The sequence below is a fragment of the Euleptes europaea genome, chromosome 3, assembly GCF_029931775.1.
Source record: "Euleptes europaea isolate rEulEur1 chromosome 3, rEulEur1.hap1, whole genome shotgun sequence".
Lineage (NCBI taxonomy): Eukaryota > Metazoa > Chordata > Lepidosauria > Squamata > Sphaerodactylidae > Euleptes > Euleptes europaea.
In genome coordinates, this window is record NC_079314.1 from 25,678,599 (window position 1) to 25,701,680 (window position 23,082).

General features: G+C 44.7%; 1 protein-coding gene across 1 annotated transcript in view; it reads right to left on the reverse strand.

Annotated features, from left to right (window-relative positions):
* Positions 1-17,043: 17,043 nt before the first annotated feature.
* The window catches only part of CLIC4 (chloride intracellular channel 4), a 60,323-nt gene continuing 54,284 nt past the window's right edge, over positions 17,044-23,082 (reverse strand). The window contains exons 5-6 of the mRNA XM_056846694.1: positions 19,595-19,776; positions 17,044-17,410 (exon numbers count right to left, since the gene is read on the reverse strand). Coding sequence (XP_056702672.1) covers positions 17,246-17,410; positions 19,595-19,776 — 347 coding nt within the window. The 3' untranslated portion in view covers positions 17,044-17,245. The remainder of the gene's footprint in view (positions 17,411-19,594; positions 19,777-23,082) is intronic.

The following is a 23,082-nucleotide window of genomic DNA, read 5'->3' on the forward strand; positions in this document are numbered from 1 at the left end:
CCCCCAGTGCAATTGGCAGAGCTACTCTAGTTCTCTTGGTTGCGCCAGCAGCCGCAGCTCTTGCTTAAAAGAGCAATCTGGCTTCAATCAGAGCCTCTGCTAGGCGGAAGCCTTATTAAAAGAAAACTGACAAAAATCGCTTTCCAACGGTGCCCTGCCAAGCCCTCTGCCCGGGGCCTCGTAGATGCGGAGATGTCACTTGGCATCCTCCGTTTTGAAGTTTCATGCTTGATCTTTGTCTTCAAACCCGTTTATTCATCTGTGGGTCCGGCGGTAAAAACACAAGCCTCCCATCAAAAGGATCATGAGTTTGCCTCTTTTTTCCCCCCTTCTCCATCTCTGGAACATCTCCAGTATCGTCTGGGAGGGACTAGCCCAAGAACAAAAAGACATACAGACACAAGAACCCAGCTCATAAAAAGCATGAGTGCTTTGGTGCTTGCTCCTGAGTTTCCTTTTAATCTAACATTGTAGATACAGGCTGTTATGGGTCGAGAAAGCCAAAGCACAACACCCTGCCGAAGTGCCCAAGAAGGGGCAGCTCAGATGGTGGGGCGACTCGGGCATCTTCAAGGGCTGGCACCAGAGTGCAGCGCGGTCAGCGGGTGGTAACTTTCTCCACGGCCCTTTCAGCTACCACTAACCCTTCCAATTAGGGTTGCCAACCTCCAGGTAGTTCAAAAGAATAATTCATCAGTGCTATATGTAGACTATGCAACAAAAATAAACCAGCACTAGACTAAACCTCTCAACATGTATTGTATATCTTCAATTACAACAGGGGTGGGGAACGTCAGGCCCGGGGGGGGGGCGTTTAAGGCCCGCAAAATCATTTGGTCTGGCCCTTTGTGGGTCCTGACAGATCTCTAGCTCAGAAGGATCTAAGACTGGTGATCTGCCCCCTCCCACGGAAGCAGAATTAGCCTCGATTCAAGGCGGGTGTGAGTTTGTTTTGCTGAGAAAAGGAACCTATATTTCCCCTCGCAGAAGAGTCGTTAGCTGTGGAGCTGCTAAGACTGCCCAAGAAACTGTGTTAACCCTTTCCCATCCGGGCCATGGAGAAATGTATTCCCTCTGTACTACAAGAGAGCTGGGGGCGGAAGTGGCGACAATGGAGGGGTTAAAGGGGGCAGGGCCAGAATGCATGGGGGGGGGGGTTCTTAGCCAGTGTGTCTGTATTTCTAGACCACAAACATGCAGGTGACTATGAAGACCACCACCACCACCCCCGTTTTCCAGTACAAGGGTCTCACGACCCCACCCCTGTGCTCCTTTAATAGCGCCACTGCAACTGTATTTCAGCCTTTCTGAATTCTAAAATCCAGATGTGGTGTTTGACAAGAGCTGTTTGCCCAGATTTGAAGGCTGATGACGGGCAGTGACGTGATCATGACTGGCTTCCATTTGCGACCATAAGATTTGCACCATGTACATCTGGTGAGATATTGGCTCCCAAATTCGCGTCATGCACCCTTCTTCTCTCCAGGCAGGACAGAATGGCAAGCATCAAATACGACTCCCTTCCCTGTGTGGCTCAACCATGGCCTCCCTTTTGTGGAAAGAAGCAAATTAACACGATTTGAGTCTTCCAGATGGATAGCCATGTTAGTCTGTAGCAGCACCTTAAAAAAACCTTAACTACATTTCAACAGGGGCTTTTGTGATTCAGCGCTCGCTTCATCAGGTGCGTTTTGATGAAGTAAGCGCTGAATCACAAAAGCTTATGTGGTAAATAAAACTTGGAGAGTCTGTAAGATGCCATCGGGTTTCTGTTTCACGTAACACTGTTCCTGTAGCATACACACCTTCCATCTGTCAGTGTGGTGAGAGCCAGCGTGGTATAGTAATTAAAAGCAGTGGTTTGGAGCGGTGGAGTCTGATCTGGAGAACCGGGTTTAATTCCCCACTCCTCCACATGAGCGGCGGAGGCTAATCTGGTGAACTGGGTTGGTTTCCCCCACTCGTACACATGAAGCCAGCTGTGTGACCTTGGGCAAGTCGCATTCTCTCAGCCACACCTACCTCACAGGGGGCCTGTTGTGGGAAGGGGAAGGGAAAGCGATTGTAAGCCAGTTTGATTCTGCCTTAAGTGGTAGAGAAAGTCGGCATATAAAAACCAATTCTTCTTCTTCTTCTGTCTTAAGTTATAGAAAAGGTTAGTTCCTTCGATGGGCCTCTGTCAGGCCTGCACCAATGAAAAGTCCTCTGTGGCACCAGGGATGGATTAGGACAGAAAGTACTTAAGGAAAGTACTTCAGGAACAACCCACTCAGAATGGCCCACGTGCCATCTGGAGACGCTGCCACAAGTCCAGAAGAGGTGAAAGGTGAGTCAACATCCACTATAGTTGCCACCATGGGCCCAGACCAAGCAAAGCAGCTCAGGGACATTCCTAGCCAGCATCAGGTCAGCAGCAACTATCCCAGTAGGTTAAAGGGTCCACCCACTTCTTAGGGTTGCCAGGTCCCTCTTCACAACCAGCGGGAGGTTTTTTGGGTGGAGCCTGAGGAGGGTGGGACTTGAGAAGGGAAGGGACTTCAATGCCATAGAGCCCAATTGCCAAAGCAGCCATATTCTCCAGGTGAACTGATCTCTATTGGCTGGAAATCAGCTGTAATAGCAGGAGATCTCCAGCTAGTACCTGGAGGTTGGCAACCCTACCACTCCTACAGATCCCTCAGCTAAGCCCTGAAAGAATATATTGCATTGAACAGAAGAGACCATCCAGATGCTTGGCCAGATGCTTGGGGAGGGGCCATGGCTCAGTGGTAGAGCATTTGCTTGGCATGCAGAAGGTCTCAGGTTCAGTCCCCGGCATCTCCACTTAAAGGGGCCAGGCAAGTAGATGATGTGAAAGACCTCTGCCTGAGACCCTGGAGAGCCGCTGCCGGTCTGAGTAGACAATACTGACTTGGATGGACCAAAGGTCTGATTCAGTATAACACAGCTTCATGTGTTCATGCGTTCATGGACCTGGCTGACTCCACTTCTGGGGCTGCGCCATGAAACTAGTGGGTGCGATCCTACCAGTTTTTCTGCTGGTGAAGGAAAGGGCATGATTGACCCCCTGGAAAGACTGGGGCGGTGATGAAAAGGGAGTCCAGTGACAAGCAGCAAGAATGCTAGTTGGATCCGAGCCTGTGTTTGATTTTTGAAATCACAAATTGGCAGCCTTATTTGGGGACATTCATACAAATTTAATTGCGGTACACCCCAACTTTAAGGGCCCTTTCATGCATGCCAAATAATAAGTGCTTGACTCCGCCCCTGCTCCACCAGGCTCCTCCCTGCCTACACTCACAAGCTCCGCCTTTGGAGCTCAAGCTCAGACTTTCAGGAGATCTGGCAGCCCCAACTAAGGTTAAAAGGTCAAGGTAGCCCCCTGTGCAAGCACCAGGTCAATACTGATCCATGGGGTGAGGAGGAGCGGAGGAGGTAAATCTCGTGAGCCAGGTTGGTTTCCCCACTCCTACACACAAAGCCAGCTGGGTCACCTTGGGCTAGTCACACCTCTCTCATAGGGTTGCCAGCCTCCTGCTATTACAACTGATCTCCAGCAGATAGAGATCAGTTCCCCTGGAGAAAATGGCCACTTTTGCAATTGGACTCTATGGCACTGAAGTCCCTCCCCTCTCTAAACTCCTCCCTCCTTAGGCTCCACCCCCAAAATCTCCAGGCATTTCCCAACTTGGAGCGGGCAACCCAACTTGTCTATCACCAATCAACTGTCTAGAGTAGGATACCTGAAGGGGCCCCTGTTTCCATTCTCAAATAACCAGCCAAGGCCTACTCCAAAGTCCACCTTTCTCAGAGGCTAAGTTAGTTGTACCAGAGCCTTTTCGGTGGCTGCCCCCTGATTACAGAATTTTCGTCTAAGGAGTTGCTCAGTGGGCTTCTTTGCTTCTCTTATCACGGAGAGAGACAAAACATGTCCTGATGCAGAGATCATTTGCAGGAGGGGAAGAGGAGCAAAGCTAACATTATGCTTTTTTAGTTATTTAACTAAAATAGCTACAATCCCACCTTTCTCCCAAGACAACTGGGACCCAAGTCAGGTAACAGACGTAGAAACCACCGAGACAATAATCGATGGGCAGCAACAAAAATATCAATATTGTTAAAATATACACTGACAATGCCGATTTAGCCAAGCCCTGTCCAACCAAATCCCAAACAGTCTATAATCCATTAAAGAGTATTCAACCCCAGGACTGAGCTCTTAAAGATCACTGAAGATCTTAAAACACTCAGTTTGGCAGCCCTTGTGAGATTCCATCAGGGCTCCATCCCCAGTTCTTCCAGAATGCCGAAGTGTCAGGGTGCCACCCCAAATGGCCATAACCAGGTAGGGTTGCCAACCTCCAGGTAGTAGCTGGAGATTTCCCGCTATTACAACTGATCTCCAGGTAACAGACATCAGTTCACCTAGAGAAAATGGACAGTAGGCTCTATGGTATCATACCCCATTGACGTCTCTCACTCAAACTCGGCCCTCCCCAGGCTCCACCCTGGAGTTAAATAACTAAAAAAGCATAATGTTAGCTTTGCTCCTCTTGGGGCTGTGGCTCAGTGGTAGAGCCTCTGCTTGGCATGCAGAAGGTCCCAGGTTCAATCCCCGACATTTCCACTTAAAGGGACCAGGCAAGTAGGTGATGTAAAAGGCCTCTGTCTGAGACCCCGGAGAGCCGCTGCCAGTCTGAGTAGACAATACTGACTTTGACGGACCAAGGGACTGATTCAGTATAAGGCAGCTTCATGTGTGTTCATGTGTTCAACCCCGAAATCTCCAGGTATTTCTCAACCCGGAGCTGGCAACCCTATGACCAGGCCAGAGTGGATTGCATCCTCATGGGGAAGGTGAGAACACCGAAAGATGCTGCTTTGCCAAGCCGAGTTGCTCTAGGGGCTGGGGTTATTTGCTTTGTCATTTATACCCCACTCTTCTGCCCAATGAGGACCCAAAAGTTTCCTTGCCTCAGTTTATCCTCATCTGGCCAAACTTCTCCTTGCCTCAGTTTATCCTCACAACCACCACCTTGTGAGGGAGGTTCAGCTGGGAGCAGCTAGCCCAACGTCACCCAGCAAGCTTCCACGGCAAAGTGGGGATTCAAATTTGGTTTTCCCATATGCTACTCCAGCACACTGACCACTACACCATGATAGCGCTGTACTTCTACTTTTCTACTTTGCATCGGGTTATTTTTTAACATATGTATTGTTAGTCTGTTATGAGCCACCTTGGGGGATTCTTAGGATTGAAGTAGCAGCAAATTATGTGAATCATATGTGCTAGATTTATGTAAAATTATGTGCTAGATTTAAACCCACACTCCCCTTGGGACACTCTACCTGTCCTCAAATCCAACAAGGAATAAAGCAGGACAGTGACACCTAGTGGATGAAGGTACAAACAGTGGCTAGATTAAGATCCTCACCAATGCTGTGGTACAAAACCAGCCTGGATTTTCCAGCAGCAAATCCCAGCCTATGTTCTGAGTGGGAAGAATTTTGATTTTTTTTTTCATCTTTACTGGTTCAACCCCTAAATTGCTAACTGTGATCTTGCTTCTGTCTCGCGTGAATTAAACCTACATTCCTTTACTCTTGAACCATTTTCTCTTTCCACATATGAAATTTTCCCATCTGCACACATTTAGCATTATCTGCATGTTGGTAAAACAACATTTGTTGGAGACAGAGATATATAGAGATAGATAGAGAGATAGAGAGTTAGAGATAGTGAGAGAGAGATAGAGAGAGAGCTATGGAGATGGATGGATGGATAGATGGATAGATGGATAGATATGGATAGATAGAGAGATGTTCGTCTTTAAGGTGCTACTGGACTCTTGCTCTTTTCTACTGCTAGCGACAGACTAACGCGGCTACCCATCGTAAACTGTGAGGTAGGTTAGGCTAGACAATGTCATTGGCCAAAGGGCACCCAGAGAGCTTCATGCCAGTGTAGCTTGGAACTCAATTGTAGGTTCCACACGGCCCGTCAGCACCAATACTGGGAAACTGGAAGTCCTGCATAGAAACCATTAGAGACTGCCCCATCCCCAGAATTCTCATGTGTTATATTAGCACTATTACACATTTTGAAGGGACTGATATTGTCACATGCAGTATTGTCACATGGATTATTCTCTGCTGTATTTCAATAGTAGTTAACAACATACTGTGGCTCAGTGGTAGAGCATCTGCTTAGCATGCAGAAGGTCCCAGGTTCAATCCCTGGCATCTCCAGTTAAAGGGACTAGGCGAAGTAGGTGATGTGAAAGACCTCTGCCTGAGACCCTGGAGAGACGCTGCCGGTCTGAGTAGACAATACTGACTTTGATGGACCGAGGGTCTGATTCAGTATAAGGCAGCTTCATGTGTTCATGTGTTCATACATGAAGCTGCCTTATACTGAATCAGATCATTGGTCCATCAAGGTCATTATTGTCCACTCAAAAGTGACAGCAGCTCTCCGGGTTCTCAAGTAGAGTGAGGTCTTTCATATCATCTACTACCAGCTTGGTGTAGTGATTAAGAGCAGTTGTTTGAGCTGTGGAGTCTGATCTGGAGAACCAAGTTTGATTCCCTACTCCTCCACATGAGCAGCGGAGGCTAATCTGGTGAACTGGATTGGTTTCCCCACTCCTACACACGAAGCCAGCTGGGTGACCTTGGGCAAGTCACTCTCTCTTAGCCTCACTTACCTAACAGGGTGTCTGTTGTGGGGAGGGGAAGGGAAGGTGATAGTAAGCCGGTTTGAGTCTCCCTTAAGTGGTAGAGAAAGTTGGCATATAAAAACCACCTCCTCCTCCTCTTCTTCTTCCAGATCCTTTTAACTGGAGATGCGAGGGACTGAATCAGGGACCTTCTGCAAGCAAAGCAGATGTTCTACCACTGAGCCATGCCCCCCCTCCCCAGTTATATTAATACATTTTATGAATTATATGTATTTTTATATAGAGGTGCCTTGTGCTGCCAGTGGTAGCTTTTCAGTTACATAAGTGTAATTGGAGATAGAGGCGCAGCCTTGTGGTAGAGAGAAGTCTAATTGTGATCGGATGTGTGGGTGGAAAGTAGAAAATAGGGGCTGGAATGTTGGGGGAGGGCAGTAAAATGGGTGGGGTGTGTTTTTGGTTTTTTGCATTTTTCTCTTTTCAAAAACCTATTTCTTCTTCAGTTAAACCAAATGTAGAACTCCGGAGAGAAAACACATTTACACGTGAATTAATTCTGGCAGATGAAAGAATATCATTAAGGGCAAAAAAACAAAACGCTGGGCGGCGGCAACAGCAAACATTTGTAGCAAAAGGAAAACAAAGGAGAATGTGTTGAAAATATTTTTCATGTGGGGTTATAAAAGGGAGCTGTCATTCCATAAATGGTGGTGTCATAGATTTGACAGCTAACTTACCTGCAAGCATGGCTACATTTGCTTGGCTAGCAATTAAAATCAGGCAGAGTTTGCTTAAGAACCCGCAATAGCCAAGGAAATAGAGAATGAATACTGTTTGACCCTACAGATTGAATGCATGTTTATTTATTTATTTTTTATTTCTAGTTTTAACCTCTGTAATTTTAGGATATTATCAAGCATTCTAATTTTACCCACATTTAGTATTTGTTCAAGTATTAATTATGCATCTTGATAATCCTGCCATTTTTAACCATTTTAATAGCAAATCCATTTTGTATTTGTTTTTATCTTACACTATTTAACTATGAAGAAAGCTGATAGTAAGAAAGTAGATTCCTTTGAAATGTGGTGTTGGAGGAGACTGTTACGGATACCCTGGACTGCCAAAAAAACAAATCAGTGGGTTTTAGATCAAATCAAGCCTGAACTGACCCTAGAAGCTAAAATGACTAAACTGAGGCTGTTGTACTTTGGACATATTATGAGAAGACAAGAGTCACTGGAAAAGACAAACATGCTAGGAAAAGTGGAAGGCAGCAGGAAAAGAGGAAGACCCAACAAGAGATGGATTGACTCTATAAAGGAAGCCACAGCCATCAATTTGCAAGATCTGAGCAAGGCTGTTAAGGATAGGACATTTTGGAGGACATTGATTAATAGGGTCGCCATGAGTCGGAAACGACTTGGCGGCACTTAACACACACACACATTTAACTATGCAAATTTGCTTTATTTGATGGTCTATGACTGCAATTAATTTTTGATGTTTAATATTGACAGCCAAGCCAATGGGGTAGGGTGCTATTTTATCTATTACATTCATACCATCAAGCCATTTCTGTGCAGATGGACCTTTCTTATTTCCCCACTGTGCTGCTACTGGCAATCTTGCCACCGTCAGAATGGAAATGAAATCAATTCTTCCTTCTTGGCGGGATCTGTAATCCATCCATATTGCCGGAGAGTCAGCTTTGGATCCACTGACAGCTTCTTCTTCTTCTTCTTCTTCTTCTTCTTCTTCTTCTTGGCAGTGGCACAATTCAGAGACACCCATCGTGTTAAAGCCGCATTCCAACTTGGGCATTTCCTACTGCTGCCCATACAAGAGACCCCATTGAGCCCACAGAAAACAGCTGCTCCAGGAAGTGTGCAGCCAAGCAACCCTGGTTATAACAGTCTCCAAGGGGCAGGGGGTTAGGGATAGATGGGGTCGGTTGTGGGCTCCAGCTTGTTTCTTGGTGGTGAAGCAGCCGAGGGGACAGGCCCTGGGCACCTTTTCAGGGACGTAGGCTGAATTCACACGTGCGTTAGTCACTGGGTATATACATCACAGGAGCCCTGTGGCGCAGTGGTAAGCTGCAGCACTGCAGTCCAAGCTCTGCTCATGACCTGAGTTTGATCCCAATGGAAGTTGGTTTCAGGTAGCCGGCTCAAGGTTGACTCAGCCTTCCATCCTTCCGAGGTCGGTAAAATGAGTACCCAGCTTGCTTGGGGGTAAAGGGGAGATGACTGGGGAAGGCACTGGCAAACCACCCCCGTAAACAAAGTCTGCCTAGGAAATGTCGGGATGTTACGTCACCCCATGGGTCAGGAATGACCCGGTGCTTGCCCAGGGGACCTTTACCTTTTTATATACATCTACACAACATTACCTAACTTTTGCACTGGCAGACATCAAGGCATCACTCAATATTAGAAGGGAGGGAAATGCCTTGTTTTAATGGTTTGTGGTTTCATGTCGGCAAATTATGATTCTAAATGCAAGCCGCCTCAAGCAGAACTCTGATGAAGAAGCATAGAAGTCTCCTAAATAAATAAAAGGTCATTCTGCACTTTGCTTTTTGTTCTATTACAGTAATGCAGAAGAACCGAAATACCCGTAAAAAAACTAAACACCTTGCTTTAAGTTTGGAGTCCTTAGGTGGCTCTGCGTTAATTGGTGGGGGGTCCCCCCCCCCAGTTTTAGCCCTCTCAACTTTGCAGCCCTGCTCCAGCATTTCCTATGGAGACCACCCTCCCACACAAAAAAAAAAATCCCCCAAAAAAACTTTTTCAAAAGTGCAAAAACTACATGGGCACAAAGTGATCGTTTCTAATGGCCACAGGTATCCATCACAGTAAACAGGAACAGTTAAAAATGTGTAAGAAGGCAGAGAATCCTGTTGGAAGTTTGGAAGGTTCCAGCAGGGTTTGCGACCCACATTCTTGCTTTTGAGATAGAACGAGAGAGAGGGGGGGGGGGCAAACATCCGCAAGGTCAACCGTCAAGAGTTCTTTTTTTAAAAAATCCCTCAACTTATAATAGCTGTTTGGTGTTGATAATGGACAGATGTGTCTTTATGTTGCACTTATATTTTGTTAAACCTATATTGTTCAACTTCTAAGCCTTTATGATGAATTACGCTATTGTAATTACAGAGTAATGTTGAGGATCAAGAGATACCCTTTAAATTTTTGGAGGTAGTCTCCAAGGTCCCATGAGGTATTATTTCTTTGTGAGCTAAAAATTTTTTTCTCAATAATACTGTTATGTGGGCTAGTTTTGACTATAATGAAATAATGTGTTCATTTGATTATATAATTGTAGTTTATTGCAAGACTTTCAATGAAGTTTTTTGACTAAACGAGTCAAAACAAGAACCTAGGTACTTGTTAAGAAGAGAGAAACCTAGGTACTTGTTAAGAAGAAACAAGATTGTTGTCATAAGAACATAAGAAAGGCCATGCAGCAGCATCCTGCCTGTGTTCCACAGCACCTATTATAATAGGCATGCTCCTCTGATCCTGGAGAGAAAAGGTATGCATCATGACTAGTAGCCATTTTGACTAGTAGCCATGAATAACCCCCTCCAGCCTTCCAAGCTGGCAGCCATCACCACATCCTGGGGCAAGAGTTCCACAATTTAACTATGTGTTGTGTGAATACTTCCTTTTGTCTGTTTTGAATCTCTCACCCTCCAGCTTCAGCAGATGACCCCGCGTTCTAGTATTATGAGAGGGAGAAAAGCTTCTCCCTGTCCACTCTCCAAACCATGCATAATTGTATAGACCTCTATCATGACTCCCCTTAACCACCTTCTTTCCAAGCTAAAGAGCCCTAAGCGTTTTACCATCCCTCATAGGGCAGTTGCTCTAGTCCCCTGATCACTTTGGTTGCTCTTTTCTGCACCTTCTCAAGCTCTGCAATATCCTTTTTTAGGTGTGGTGACCAGAACTGTACACAATATTCCAAGGGTAGTCTCCCCATAGATTTGTACAAGGGCAGTATGATAGCAGCAGTTTTATTCTCTATTCCTTGTCTAATTATGGCCAGCAGGGGTTGACATCTTCATCGAGCTATCCACTACCACCCCAAGATCCCTTTCTTGCTGTTGCTGCCAGTACAGATCCCTCTGATACAGCTAATTGGAACAAGGTCACAGCTGTTAAACTGTTTTGATATTTCGATGCCAGTTACAGTATTATTTTGTGTAATTGCAGTGTCTGTATTTAAAACATCTTTTGTAACCATTGTTTAATATTGTAATGCCTGATCAATATATGTGATTTCCATTACTTTACATAGACGTGAATGTGTAAGCATGATATAATAATAGTTGATAATTTTAATATTTGGGGTATTCTTTTCTTTATTGGTGTTGATAATGGACAGATTAATGGATACTACTGTGGAAACCTCAAGACACTGCTCAGAACAACCACTGTTATCGAAGCTGGCTGATGGAAACACTCCCTGAAATCTCAGAAGAAGCTTTAGATTTAAGCCCGCCGTCCTCCAAAATCGGGGATGTTTATGGTCACTCCCCACTCCCTCACAAAGCATAGAATGACCCCTCGCATAGCAGAACAGGATCCTTGGGTTGGAGCCGGCAGATCCATTTGAGAATTGTGGCACTTTCCTTTTGTATAAGAGGCTCTCTTGCATCGGGGAAGACCCACCCCCACCCCCAAGCACTTGACTAACAGATCTTATAAACAATAGAATTAGGAAATCTTGTATTTACAGGGACATCTTAGTCACAACATTTCAACCAAAGCATTGAACTGTGATGTATTCCTATTAATAGAAGTACAATCTCCCCCCCCCCTTTTTTGGCAGTTTTCATTGCACTGTTCTCTAATTTTGTATGTAATATATTGTCTACTAAATTGGTCACCAATCTTGCTTTAATGTCGTATTATACTATGTTTTTACCACTTTGTTCTCTAATTCTGTAATCTAGTTTTGTAGCATTGTTTGTACCTATTGCACTGTTATTACTGCATTGTTTTTAACTGTATATTCCATTTTGAGTCTCAGTGAGAAAGGTGGGCTACAATAAATAAATACATCTGAAGCCTTCTGCAGCTGTGGGGGTTATTGTGATGTTCCCCCACCCTTATGCTAAAGACCTGAGACTGTCTGTGTAGACAGCTTAGAAAGTATCAGTCCAAAGTTTAGTACTCCTGCATACCAGGTCTGAGATCCAATTGGGAAATCTCCCAACTGTTGTAAAGCTTGCTTCGTATTCGCCTCCTGAAAGAGATTCTTACTCTTCCCAGATGATTTGGTAAGTGATTTTTTTAAATACATAAACCCGATGTATTGTGTCACAAATGCAATACAGCCATGGTCATAAGTGAAAATATAATTTTATTTTTTAAACAATAGCTGCCAGCAGTTTGCCGGTATATCCGTAAAAGATATTCCAGAAAAGTGAAAAGATAAGCAATATTACAATAGGTTGTATGGAGACTCCGAGTATTCCTCTATACTGAAGCCACATTAATTCCTGCCCATTCTGGGAATTTATGCCCCCCGTTCCCACCCGCTTACCCCCCCCTCAGTTCCTCACATGCAACAGCTGACCAAGATAAGTTGCAAAAATTCTATTTTTAAAAAAGTTGGAACATTGTCAAGATGTGCTCAAAAGGACAGGGAAATAATATGACAGTATCTGCTCAATTGTGGTTTCGGGCAAGACATCTACCGTTAGTCACAGCCAAAAGAAAACTGTCATCAGCTTTCAGCACAAACACTTAATTTCTTACCGTGTCTTCCAAGATAAAGCAACAGTTTCGTGGGAACAGCGAGGCAAACAATAGCCCTGTGTGACCCTCCAAAAGTTGTCATGTTAACACATGACTCCAACTCACATGCATCAGAGCATGGGAGATACCTCTGGGCTCCTATGCATGCCCCCCGCTGCACACAGCACTTTCCAGTGTGACACTGATGACTACATACACACACTTGAGCACATGAGTAGGGCTGACGGCAGCCAATTTTTTCAATCCGCTGTTACAACCGAGGCTTTTATCGCTTCCAGATAAAGCTGCTTTTAGATCAAGCTTGCTTTAAAGATACAAGAGTCGGCTTGGGCCAGGTAGAATCAGCAAAACCTACTTGTAAAGTCACTTTATTTTGAGGCAGCAGACCAAGATACGTGTTCCAATATACGTAGGCACTGGTTCACACAACTCTTCTGCCAGAGCAGGCGAATGAGCTTAGCGCTCATCACCTTCAGAATACACACAAAGGATCACAGGGGAATCAGCGGTTATATCCTGCAACTTTAAGACCCTCCACACTTTGATACAAGTGGTTAGCAGGAAGATTTATAGGAAGAGCAAACTACCTTAAAACCAGATCACTTGACAGGAGCATATTCATTTGGATGTCAAAAAAACAACTGAAGCGGGTGAAAGGACTGAAGCCACAAAGCCTTCCTTTTCAAGCCATATTTCATAACGTCAGAACAGATGTATCTGCAAGGCGTTTTGATGCTTCAGGGAGAAAATCCAACTGGTGCTTCCAGACACACACTGATAAACCTCTGGGGATTTCTTTGCAAGCTCCACATAAAGGAACAGGAACTGCACAAGAGAGCTGCCCTGTTGATTTCAATGGCATTTATGCAAGAGAACTTATTCGGTAACTGTACCTCATTGGACAGATTGGGCATTGAGTGAGAGACAACCAGGCAGCCTAGTTTTGCTTTACAGAAGGGTCACCTCTGACTGGGACATGGCCTTCAGACTCATGTTTGCTGGCCCATGTAGCCAACCCCAAGATTATCACTCAGAAAAATTTTGCTCCTGCCTATGATTAAGCAAAGTAGAAATTCCAAGAAGGCTCCATCTGAACATTTACGATATCCTAAATTGTCAAGCTGAAGGAACTGAAAGCATCTTCGACGGACACAGAGGCAACTCCATCACACAAAAGACACACAATCTGTTTCGGGAGTGAAGCCAATATGGCACTGGGACATTGTTTTTACACTAGTGGCCACTTCACACATGTGGCAAGATGTTTCGGTTCCAAATATGACACTGTCTCCCACTTTGCTCAGTTCAGAAGCATACGTGCATGGTTCCCACAGGATTGTGACAATTCCCGTTCTCGTCCAAATAAGGAATTGCTACATCCCAGAGAAGTCATCCTTGCTTGTACTTCTAGTTGATGATGATCAAGTGGAAGGAAAGGGTGACCAAGCCCACCGTCAAGAGTGCTTTTTTAAAAATATGCAGGGCTGAAAGCAGTATATTTGCAACTCGACTACAATCTCTCAATTGGGCGAACAACGTATACCCATGCGAAGGAGGGAGGCCTTCCTTGGGATAGACCCACAATGCTCCTTCCTCCCCAAGCCTTGGAACAAAAGCACAGTCAAGAGCGGGTGACCAGACAAGACTTCCAGGAAGTCAGTCAAACTACATGTCCTAGAAAACCAATGACGGTGACTAAGTGGTCAGGCTAGACAGCCATCCGATGGTCACTTCTTTTACATCACCACTGAAAACGGAAGCTGATATGTTGGGTTTTTATGCCCTGTCTGAAGCCAGAAGTCCCCAATCCCTTGACTGTCAGGGAAGAGAACTGAATTCTTTCATCCACATGGGCCAAGAAGGCATATATATATACTTTGTGGGAATGATGGAGTCATACAAGAAGGATTAAATGGGATCATAATTTTGTATATCAATACTAAGGAGGCAAGTTTTTCTCTCTAAAATATATTCCCCGAAGGATTTCCTGGTTCCAGCTCAACAGGATCAAGAACATAAGATTTAACCCACTTCCTATAATAAATATTCTTTCAACTGTGCTAAGGCATAATATCAGCACCAAGTGATGGATGAAAGGTTACCTTACTTTACAGCGCCGTTTAAAACAAGACGGCAAGCCACTCACTTCTCTTTTGACTCATGCAGTTGGGAAATGCTGATGGACTTTTCGGAGAAGACCTCAATTCGGATCCTCAGTTGTTAGGGCTACTTTGTCCAAAATCCACAAAACAAACTTTACCTGCTTTATGCTAAACAGATTTAGTAGCCCAAAAAATGTCAGCTAGGTAAAAGATAGATGGGAGCAACTGCTCAGCTCCAAGAGAAAAGATAGACCACTCTGGATCATAGCCCTCCCAGCTACACACACCTACCAAATTACCAAAAGGGTCAGTTTTCCGCCACTATACTTTCTGCTAGTGTGCATGGAGAGGAAGCACAACCAGCATGGCAAACAAGCTATGCTTACGTTTGGAACTATAATCAGCAACCTATTCAGAGTTCACCATGATGCATTTTGCCACATCAATATTGAAAGTGTGCATCTAACTGGGGAAACTGTGCAACATGTCAGAAATTGAGAGGCAGCGTGGAGCAGACAGAAAGAACTGAGAACAGATTTCAGGCATGAGAAACTAAAGATGAAGATGTACCAGCAAAAAAAAAAATGCTACAAAAGCATTTTCACCCCTCTCCTTTTCAGGGTATGTCAAAAACCAGAGAATGCTTTAAGCATCTGCCCCTTAGCAAGAAGACAAGCATAGAACTGATTCTGCAATAACACTGGGCATTTTAAATCTAGGGGAAAGCAAGGAAGGCACCAAAAAAGCCACGGATAACAAATTCAAGCCTGTGTCCAAAACACCTGTTTCCACTAATTTTCATGATAGATCACAGTAATAGCATGAAGCTTACAATAAAAAAAGCAAGGCTTTTACCGCCTCTTACCAATAAGTTATAATCCTAAAAGATTTCACATCTGCTCTTCTGTGCAACTGATTTGTATTGAGTAACTCCACACTGGAAAGCAATAGCACTTCTAGACAACTAAAACCCGGTTATAGTCTTTAAAAAATTACATTTTGTTGTAAAAATTACAAAAAAGTACACTGGTGAGGCACATTCTTTGGAGTAGTCTTTGATGGCTTGTGAAAAATGGAAAGGTTACTCCATGCCTCAAACGCTTGCCTGTTTTTATTAAAGAACACAAAAAAGTTTTGCTTTTATCAAAGTTACAGTGCTATTCCTTGATACCATTCTGGAAAGAAAAAAATCCTGACCTCTAATAACTGTGGCATGAAAAACAACAGGTCAGGGATATTTATCCAATGGTCAAGTGAAGTTATCATGAAGGGCAGGAGGAGTTAACGCAATATCCTCACGCCCCATGGCTTCAGAAGAGAAAATAATCTTTTGGGAATTATGGTCCATTTAAGGCAACCACATTGGTTTTTTGAAGGCCACTTGAACATATTAAAAAAAACTGTTTAAAAAAACTGTTCTCAGCAAAGTTCTGATGTTAGCAACAGCGAGCAGGAAACATTGGCTGCAACAATTGCTATACTTCTAGCTAGCAACGTAAGAGTAGCATTACGTCAAGTAGAAACTTAGCACTTATCTAGCGCGTTTAACAGCATGGGTTTTGAAGATTTGTTCAGGAGAAAGTCCTGCATATTGACAAAGCTCTTAGTGCCTTAAAGAAAAAAAGCATCTTCCTATTCTTAATAAGCTTGTGGGGGTTTTTTGTCACAAAGGCCAGACTTTTCTATACTGATGCTGCTGCTTAAAGTCATCCCCCAATGAAGATTTCTGGGGATTTTGGCCCAGCTACGTGGAAGTCCAGGAGGACCACAGGAAAAAAAAATGACCCATGCAAATATGTGCAGATTACAACTAACTCCCCCTCCCTACGGTACAGCCTCCTGGCGTCTGACCTTGCTCGCTGACTTCTCCTTGGGAGTAAAGGCAGTCTCCCATTTTCTCCCCAGTAATTCTGCAAGTTGCTCTTTTTCGGGGCAGGCCATAAGCAGCTTAGGGATACAGTGCAGACAGTCGGACAGATACAGCATTTCAAAGAGCTCCGATACACAAAGCTTTCCAAAGACATCCCAAAAATACATAAATAATCCTTGAGCCGCATCAAGAAACACCTCTTAGACTGATCTGAGACTGCAATTTGAGATCAAAGGGTTAGTAATATACAATCGATAGGATCAAAGCAGTAAAGCTTTTTGTGAAGTGAACCGTTTCAGGCTGCAGATTGTGGCGGGGGGTGGGAAGTGGAGATGCAGTATTGTTTTGCGTGCTCTCCAAAGAAAACACCTTCCTTGAACAACTTCTTAAAAGGCAGAAAAAGCTAGGCTGAACCATAGTTCCCAACACATCTGGAGCTCACTCCCACAGTCTGAAGTGGTTCAGTCCAGAAAAGCTCTACCTCTCAGTTCTGCTGATGAAACAAACTGGCCCTCGTCTAATATGGGCCCCGGTACCTGCAAGTTTTATCTGTAGCTCGTGGTAGTGAAAGCAACAAGCCATTCGGCACTCCTGGGCAAGATTCCAGAATCAGTGTGCTGCGGAATCAAACTGCTACAGGAGGCAGAACGTCCAAACTTCAATTTGCAAGTTTTAAACAGATCACTGTACCCCTGGCCCTATGAAACTTTAACACTGAATAACTGCAAGTTCATGCAAAAGTAAATTGCTATCTTAAAAAGACACAAACAAAAGAGCAGTCTGTTAAAAGAAGCATTTCATTATGAAGGTTGAATGAAGGGCTGCTTATTTAGTGAGTCTCTTAGCTACGTCGCTGTAAGCAATCTCGATTTCTTTGTCTCCAGGACAAGTGTTGGTGAACTCATCGCGGCTGTAGGCGTTGGTCAGGTACCTCCATATCCCCGTCATGGACTTGGGAATATCGAAGTTGCGATACTTTTTGGCCACAACCTGGAAGTAAAGAAAGGGAAGAATCTCTCTTGAGTGGCTCAGGGCTGGCCCAACAAGTTTGGATCCAAACAGCACCCCAGATTGAGACATAACTCGCACGGAAGCTGCCCTGAACAAACCCCACTGGAATGAAAGTGTTACTATGCAACTATGCAGCCTCCTGCTAGGATGCCCTTTGGAAAAGGCAAGAAAATCCCACGGTACGCCATGCCCATGGGGGGGGAGGGGGAGCGATCTGACTTTTCCCACTTTTATTCCAGAGGAGATTTTTTCTCCCACCCTTAATGAAGCTCAAATTTGGACATCTAAGAATAGCTGCCTAATGGTGATATCACTTCTAAAAAGACACAAGTTCTTAGCTTCTTCAAGCAGAAGACTGGCTTGTTCAAAAGGGAGGCAGAGGCACTTGGGGAGTTGGCATGGGCAGCTGTGAGTAAGGGGAGGGGGCTGAGGCTCCTTCCAAGAGAGCCAGCATGGTGTAGTGGTTAAGAGCAGTGGTTTGGAGTGGTGGACTCTAATCTGGAGGACTGGGTTTGATTTCCCACTCCTCCACATGAGCAGCGGAGGCTAATCTGGTGAACTGGGTTGGTTTTCCCACTCCTCCACATGAAGCCAGCTGGGTGACCTTGGGCTAGTCACAGCTCTCTTAGAGCTCTCTCAGCCCCACCTCCCTCATAAGGTGTCAGTTGTGGGGAGGGGAAAGTAAGGTGACTGTAAGCCGGTTTGATTCTTCAAGTGGTAGAGAAAGTCGGCGTATAAAAACCAACTCTTCTTCTTCAAGTCAATGTGTGGCCAAGAGGCAGCACACACCCCCACCGTCTTTCACTCATTTATACAAACGCGTCATATACAATGCACCAAGTGGGGTGACCCTCTGGCTCCATGTTCCTGCTTCTTTGAACTAGCCTACAAATTTCCTTCCAGGTGGCAACTACAGGCTATTTCTCAAGTGGGCAAGTTGTTTGAACCTAGGTTGGTCTGACACTGAAGTCCCAAAAGCCACAAAAGTAACCCATGTAGTAGTTTTTTTTTAATTAGGACCAACTCAATGACACACAACGGTATGCAAGTTTTTGGGGTTCCCAGAACTCTTCATCAGGTCGGGTTGTTGCAAAGTGGGGCGAGGGAGCAAATTTTAAGCAGATTTTTCAGGTCATCGTGTTAAGACCACCTCCACATGCCAGCATATGGTGATCTGCTGACAGGCAAAGAAGAATCAGATTGCCACTGACTGGGGGAGAGTATAAAAGCAAGAAGTAAGAAACAAACTCCACAGCAACAATTCCCTCCAAAAGTCTCTGAACTGCCCCTTATTCAGGGAGTCTCAAGTTTCTTTTCAGAAGAGCAGTAGCAAACATTTGCAGTCAAAATACCTCCTCGGTTTGTTCGTTTCTCATAGTCTGGGGACAAACTGACATATAGCCTAAACTTCAGACTGGTTCACACAACGAGCATAACACTGAGCAAAGACCACAGCCTGATCAAAGTTCCCTATCACCCAGCTTATAATACGTTTCACCAGAGTTCATATAAGAACATAAGAAAGGCCATGCTGGATCAGACCAAGGTCCATCAAGTCCAGCAGTCTGTTCACACAGTGGCCAACCAGGAGCCTCTAGGAAGCCCACAAACAAGACAACTGCAGCAGCATTGTCCTTCCTGTGTTCCACAGCACCTCATATAACAGGCATGCTCCTCGGATCCTGGAGATAATAGGTATGCATCATGACTAGTATCCATTTTTACTAGAAGCCATGAATACCCCTCTCCTCCATGAACCTGTCCACTCCCCTCTTAAAGCTTTCCAAGTTGGCAGCCATCACCCTATCCAGGGGCAGGGAGTTCCACAATGTAACTAGGCGTAGTGTGAAGAAATACTTCATTTTTTCTGTTTTGAATCTCTCACCCTCCAGCTTCAGCAGACGACCCCGTGTTCTAGTATTATGGGAGAGGGAGAAAAGCTTCTCCCTGCCCACTCTCTCCATACCATGCATAATTTCATAGACCTCTGTCATGTCTCCCCTCAACCGCCTTCTTTCCAAGCTAAAGAGCCCGAAATGTTTTAACCATAAGGCAGTTGCTCTAGCCCCCTGATCATTTTGGTTGCTCTTTTCTGTTTGTCTTGAGAGGCAAATGCCAAATAGGCTTTCATGAGCCAGCCTCTACACTCCAAGTCACACTTACTTTGACAATATGTAGCTTGGGCAACAGGTTGCAATCGGCCAATGTCATCTCATCGCCATCGAGAAACTTGCGGCTGGAAACCAAGACGTCCTCCATGCTGTTCTCGTCAATCTCGTCAGGGAGAGGAGTGTTCAGGTAGTCGTCCAGCTTCTGCAGAGTTTTCAGAAGGCCTCGTTCCAAGGCTTGGGGCAAAGAAAACGCGGTTGTGTAAGAAATGGAAAGGGAAAAAAGCTCCGCAAACCTGAAAAGAAAAACTCGCCTAACGTTGCTGCAAGATCATTGTTTCTGCTCTCCCCCCTTGTCCCCCCCCCCCACCTTAAGGGCAGCACATGAAGAAAGACATCTTTGCAGAAAATCCTCGGAGAGCAACAGAGCTTTTCAGGGAGGAGGGAAGGTGGTCCGGGGGTTACAGAACAGCCTCCCAGAGGCTCCTGAACGAGGCCAGCATGTAACAGCAGTCTTGCATACAGATATTAGAAAGATGTGCAAGTCTGTATTTTTAGCAGTGTTCAGGGGAGTTTATTGTAAGTCGGTTTGATTCTTCCTTAAGGGGTAGAGAAAGTCAGCATATTAAAAAAAAACACCTCTTCTTCGTCTTCGACTCTCTTCTTTAAATCAGTGATTCGCCTTTTTTTTACTGTAGTGCAGGCTGTACCTATTCTATCGTAAGTTGCGCCTTAGGTGACCTTTGAGCAGAAAGATGGAGATTAGAAACATAGGTTATTTTATTGTCTAGAATTGTTTGGAAGTAAGTTCATATATTTTTTCAATTATATTTTGTAAAATAAGGTAAATTTGTAAACAATAACAGAAATGAGGCTGATTGCAGAACCACTCCATATATATCTTGTCTAGGATGTGCCAAATTATGTTACTAAATATGTATGTTGTGTGTTTTGTATGCATGCTGTGTTTAAAGTTGTTGGAAACTTAATAAAATTTATTTTCAAAAATATCTTTGTGTCCATATGTCTGAGCCAAGCCACCAAGGATCCCCTCGCCTTGCCATATGCCCCCATCCAGTTCCTTTGGATCGTGCCAGATTCGCCCTGAGTCCTTGTGATTTGGAAGGCAACAGTCAGAGAAGATGACCACAAGATTTCACCCAGGAGGAATATGTCCTCTCTACAGGTGGCCCCTTTAATCTCACAGAGGTCAAGAGCCAAAGCACACAATTCTCTGCTTTAAAATTGTATTGCTGTGTATCGGCTCCTGAACGAGGCCAGCGTGTAACAGCAGAGGGCAGTCTTGCATATAATATGGGTCTCTTTCCAGGGCACAAGACAGAGGAAGGGAGGGAGAGTAAGAGAGACCTTTGCTCTTGCAATCTGGAATGCTGAAGAATTTGACGTTTGCAGACTTATGTAAATAAGAAAATACCAGCAGTGTTCCTCTAGGATATTTCAAGAAGCTACTTTTCTGAAGTGGCATAAGGAGCCCAGAGCTGAGTCGTTCAAAGGGAGTTTCATTTAAAAATAAAAATAAAAACAGCAGAAGGGATTTATGGTTTCTGTAAACCCAGCTTGCTGGGGGTAAAGGGAAGATGACTGGGGAAGGCACTGGCAAACCACCCCGTAAACAAAGTCTGCCTAGGAAACGTTGGGATGTGATGTCACCCCATGGGTCAGGAATGACCTGGTGCTTGCACAGGGGACCTTTACCTTAAACCAAGCAAAGAAAAAGACAGTCATGCTAGGAAAGGTTGAGGGCAGTAGGCACAGAGGAGGACCCAACAAGAGATGGATTGACTCTATGAAGGAAGCCACAGCCCTCAATTTGTAAGATCTGAGCAAGGCTGTCAAAGATAGGACATTTTGGAGGACTTTCATTCATAGGGTCGCCCTGAGTCGGAAGCGACTTGACGGCACTTAACACACACACAAACCAAGCAAATAGGATTGCCAGTTCTGGGTTGGGAAATTCCTGGAGATTTGGAGGCAGAGCCTGGGGAGGGGAGGGTTTTGAGAGGAGAGGGTCCTCAGCAGAGTATAATGCCATACAGTCACAGATAGAGTTGGAAGGGACCACCAGGGTCATCTAGTCCAACATCCTGTACAATGCAGGATATTCACAACTACCTCCCCCACCCACCCCCAGTGACCCCCTACTCCATGCCCAGAAGATGGCCAAGATGCCAGTCCACCCTCGAAAGCAGCTGTTTCCTTCAGGAGAAGTAATATCTGTTATTCGGGAGATCAGCCATAATTCTGGGAGATCCCCAGGCCCCACCTGGAGGTTGGCAACCCTCTAAACAAACCATTTGCAAAGCTAGCTCAACGTCTTGCAGGCTCGACTCCAGATTCATGATACCTGCAAGCTTATAAACAGCTCTACAAACGGAACTCAGTTTCCTGTCCACATCAGCAGCCGATATGCACACAGCTAGCCTTCGTTCCCCTCTGGCCCAATGTACAAAAGTTGTGTTTTATAGAGATCAAGGAGCGAACAACATGCAGTCGAGTAAAGATGGACCCCAGCTAAAGCTTTCTGCACACTATTATCCTAAGTGGGGCAGCAGCAGCTTGTAACCTGGAATGGGAACTATGAATGATTCTGTGGGAGCATCTACATATACACGCTCCCATCTCTTGTCTGCATTCTGAATTAGTTACAGAGATGCAGTTCCCAACTTTTGTCCAAACTAACTGAAGCTGGGCTTCAAGCCTGTGGCTACAACCCAGCAGTTCCATGTGTGCAGGAGTTCACATGTGCATACGCACACCCTTCCCTGTCCTCTTTAGGGAACGCTTGGCACTCTCAGTGCAGTATCTCCCCAAGAAAAGCCTATTCCAGCTCAGAAGAGGAGCCCTTCATGAGCGCAGACTTTGCATAGAAGTCTTGCAGGCTGCTGCACGACAGCCGGAAAATGCCCAGTGCCACAGATGCCTGAATGCAGAAGTAAAATCATTACACCAGTGGCATCAGAAAACTGTATGTACTCAAAGAATACATCCATTCTGAATCCAGAATTATGCATTCATTATGCATTCACTAATTATGCATTCAGGATTCTGAGGCTGCATTTTCATGTATGCACAGAAAACATGACATTGTCCTAAAATATTGAGATTCCTTTTTAAAAGTAAAATCCAGTTTTTAAGTAAAGCAGAACTAGTCCATAAAAGTTGCAAAGATAGACGTAAAGTCTATGGGTAACACCTGGTGAAAAAGATCAGATAGATGTACATATTCACACCGATGTAAGAACTGAGGATTTTGCTCTTTTAAACACATGTGAAGTGGGACTGTGGTTTAGGTAGGGCTATGCTCTGCCCTCAGCAGCTCAGACTACTTTGTAGAGCTGAGAATAATCCTAGCCCTACTACACTGCTTATTAGATGTCTTGCCCTATTGAATGTGTTGATTTACACCGTATAATCTGATTTGATCCTCAGTGAGAAAGGTGTACTATAAAGTGATAATTTTAAAAAATAATACACGTAAAAGGAACCAGTTCCTTGCCAGCCCTTTATACAGCCTACAGCAGT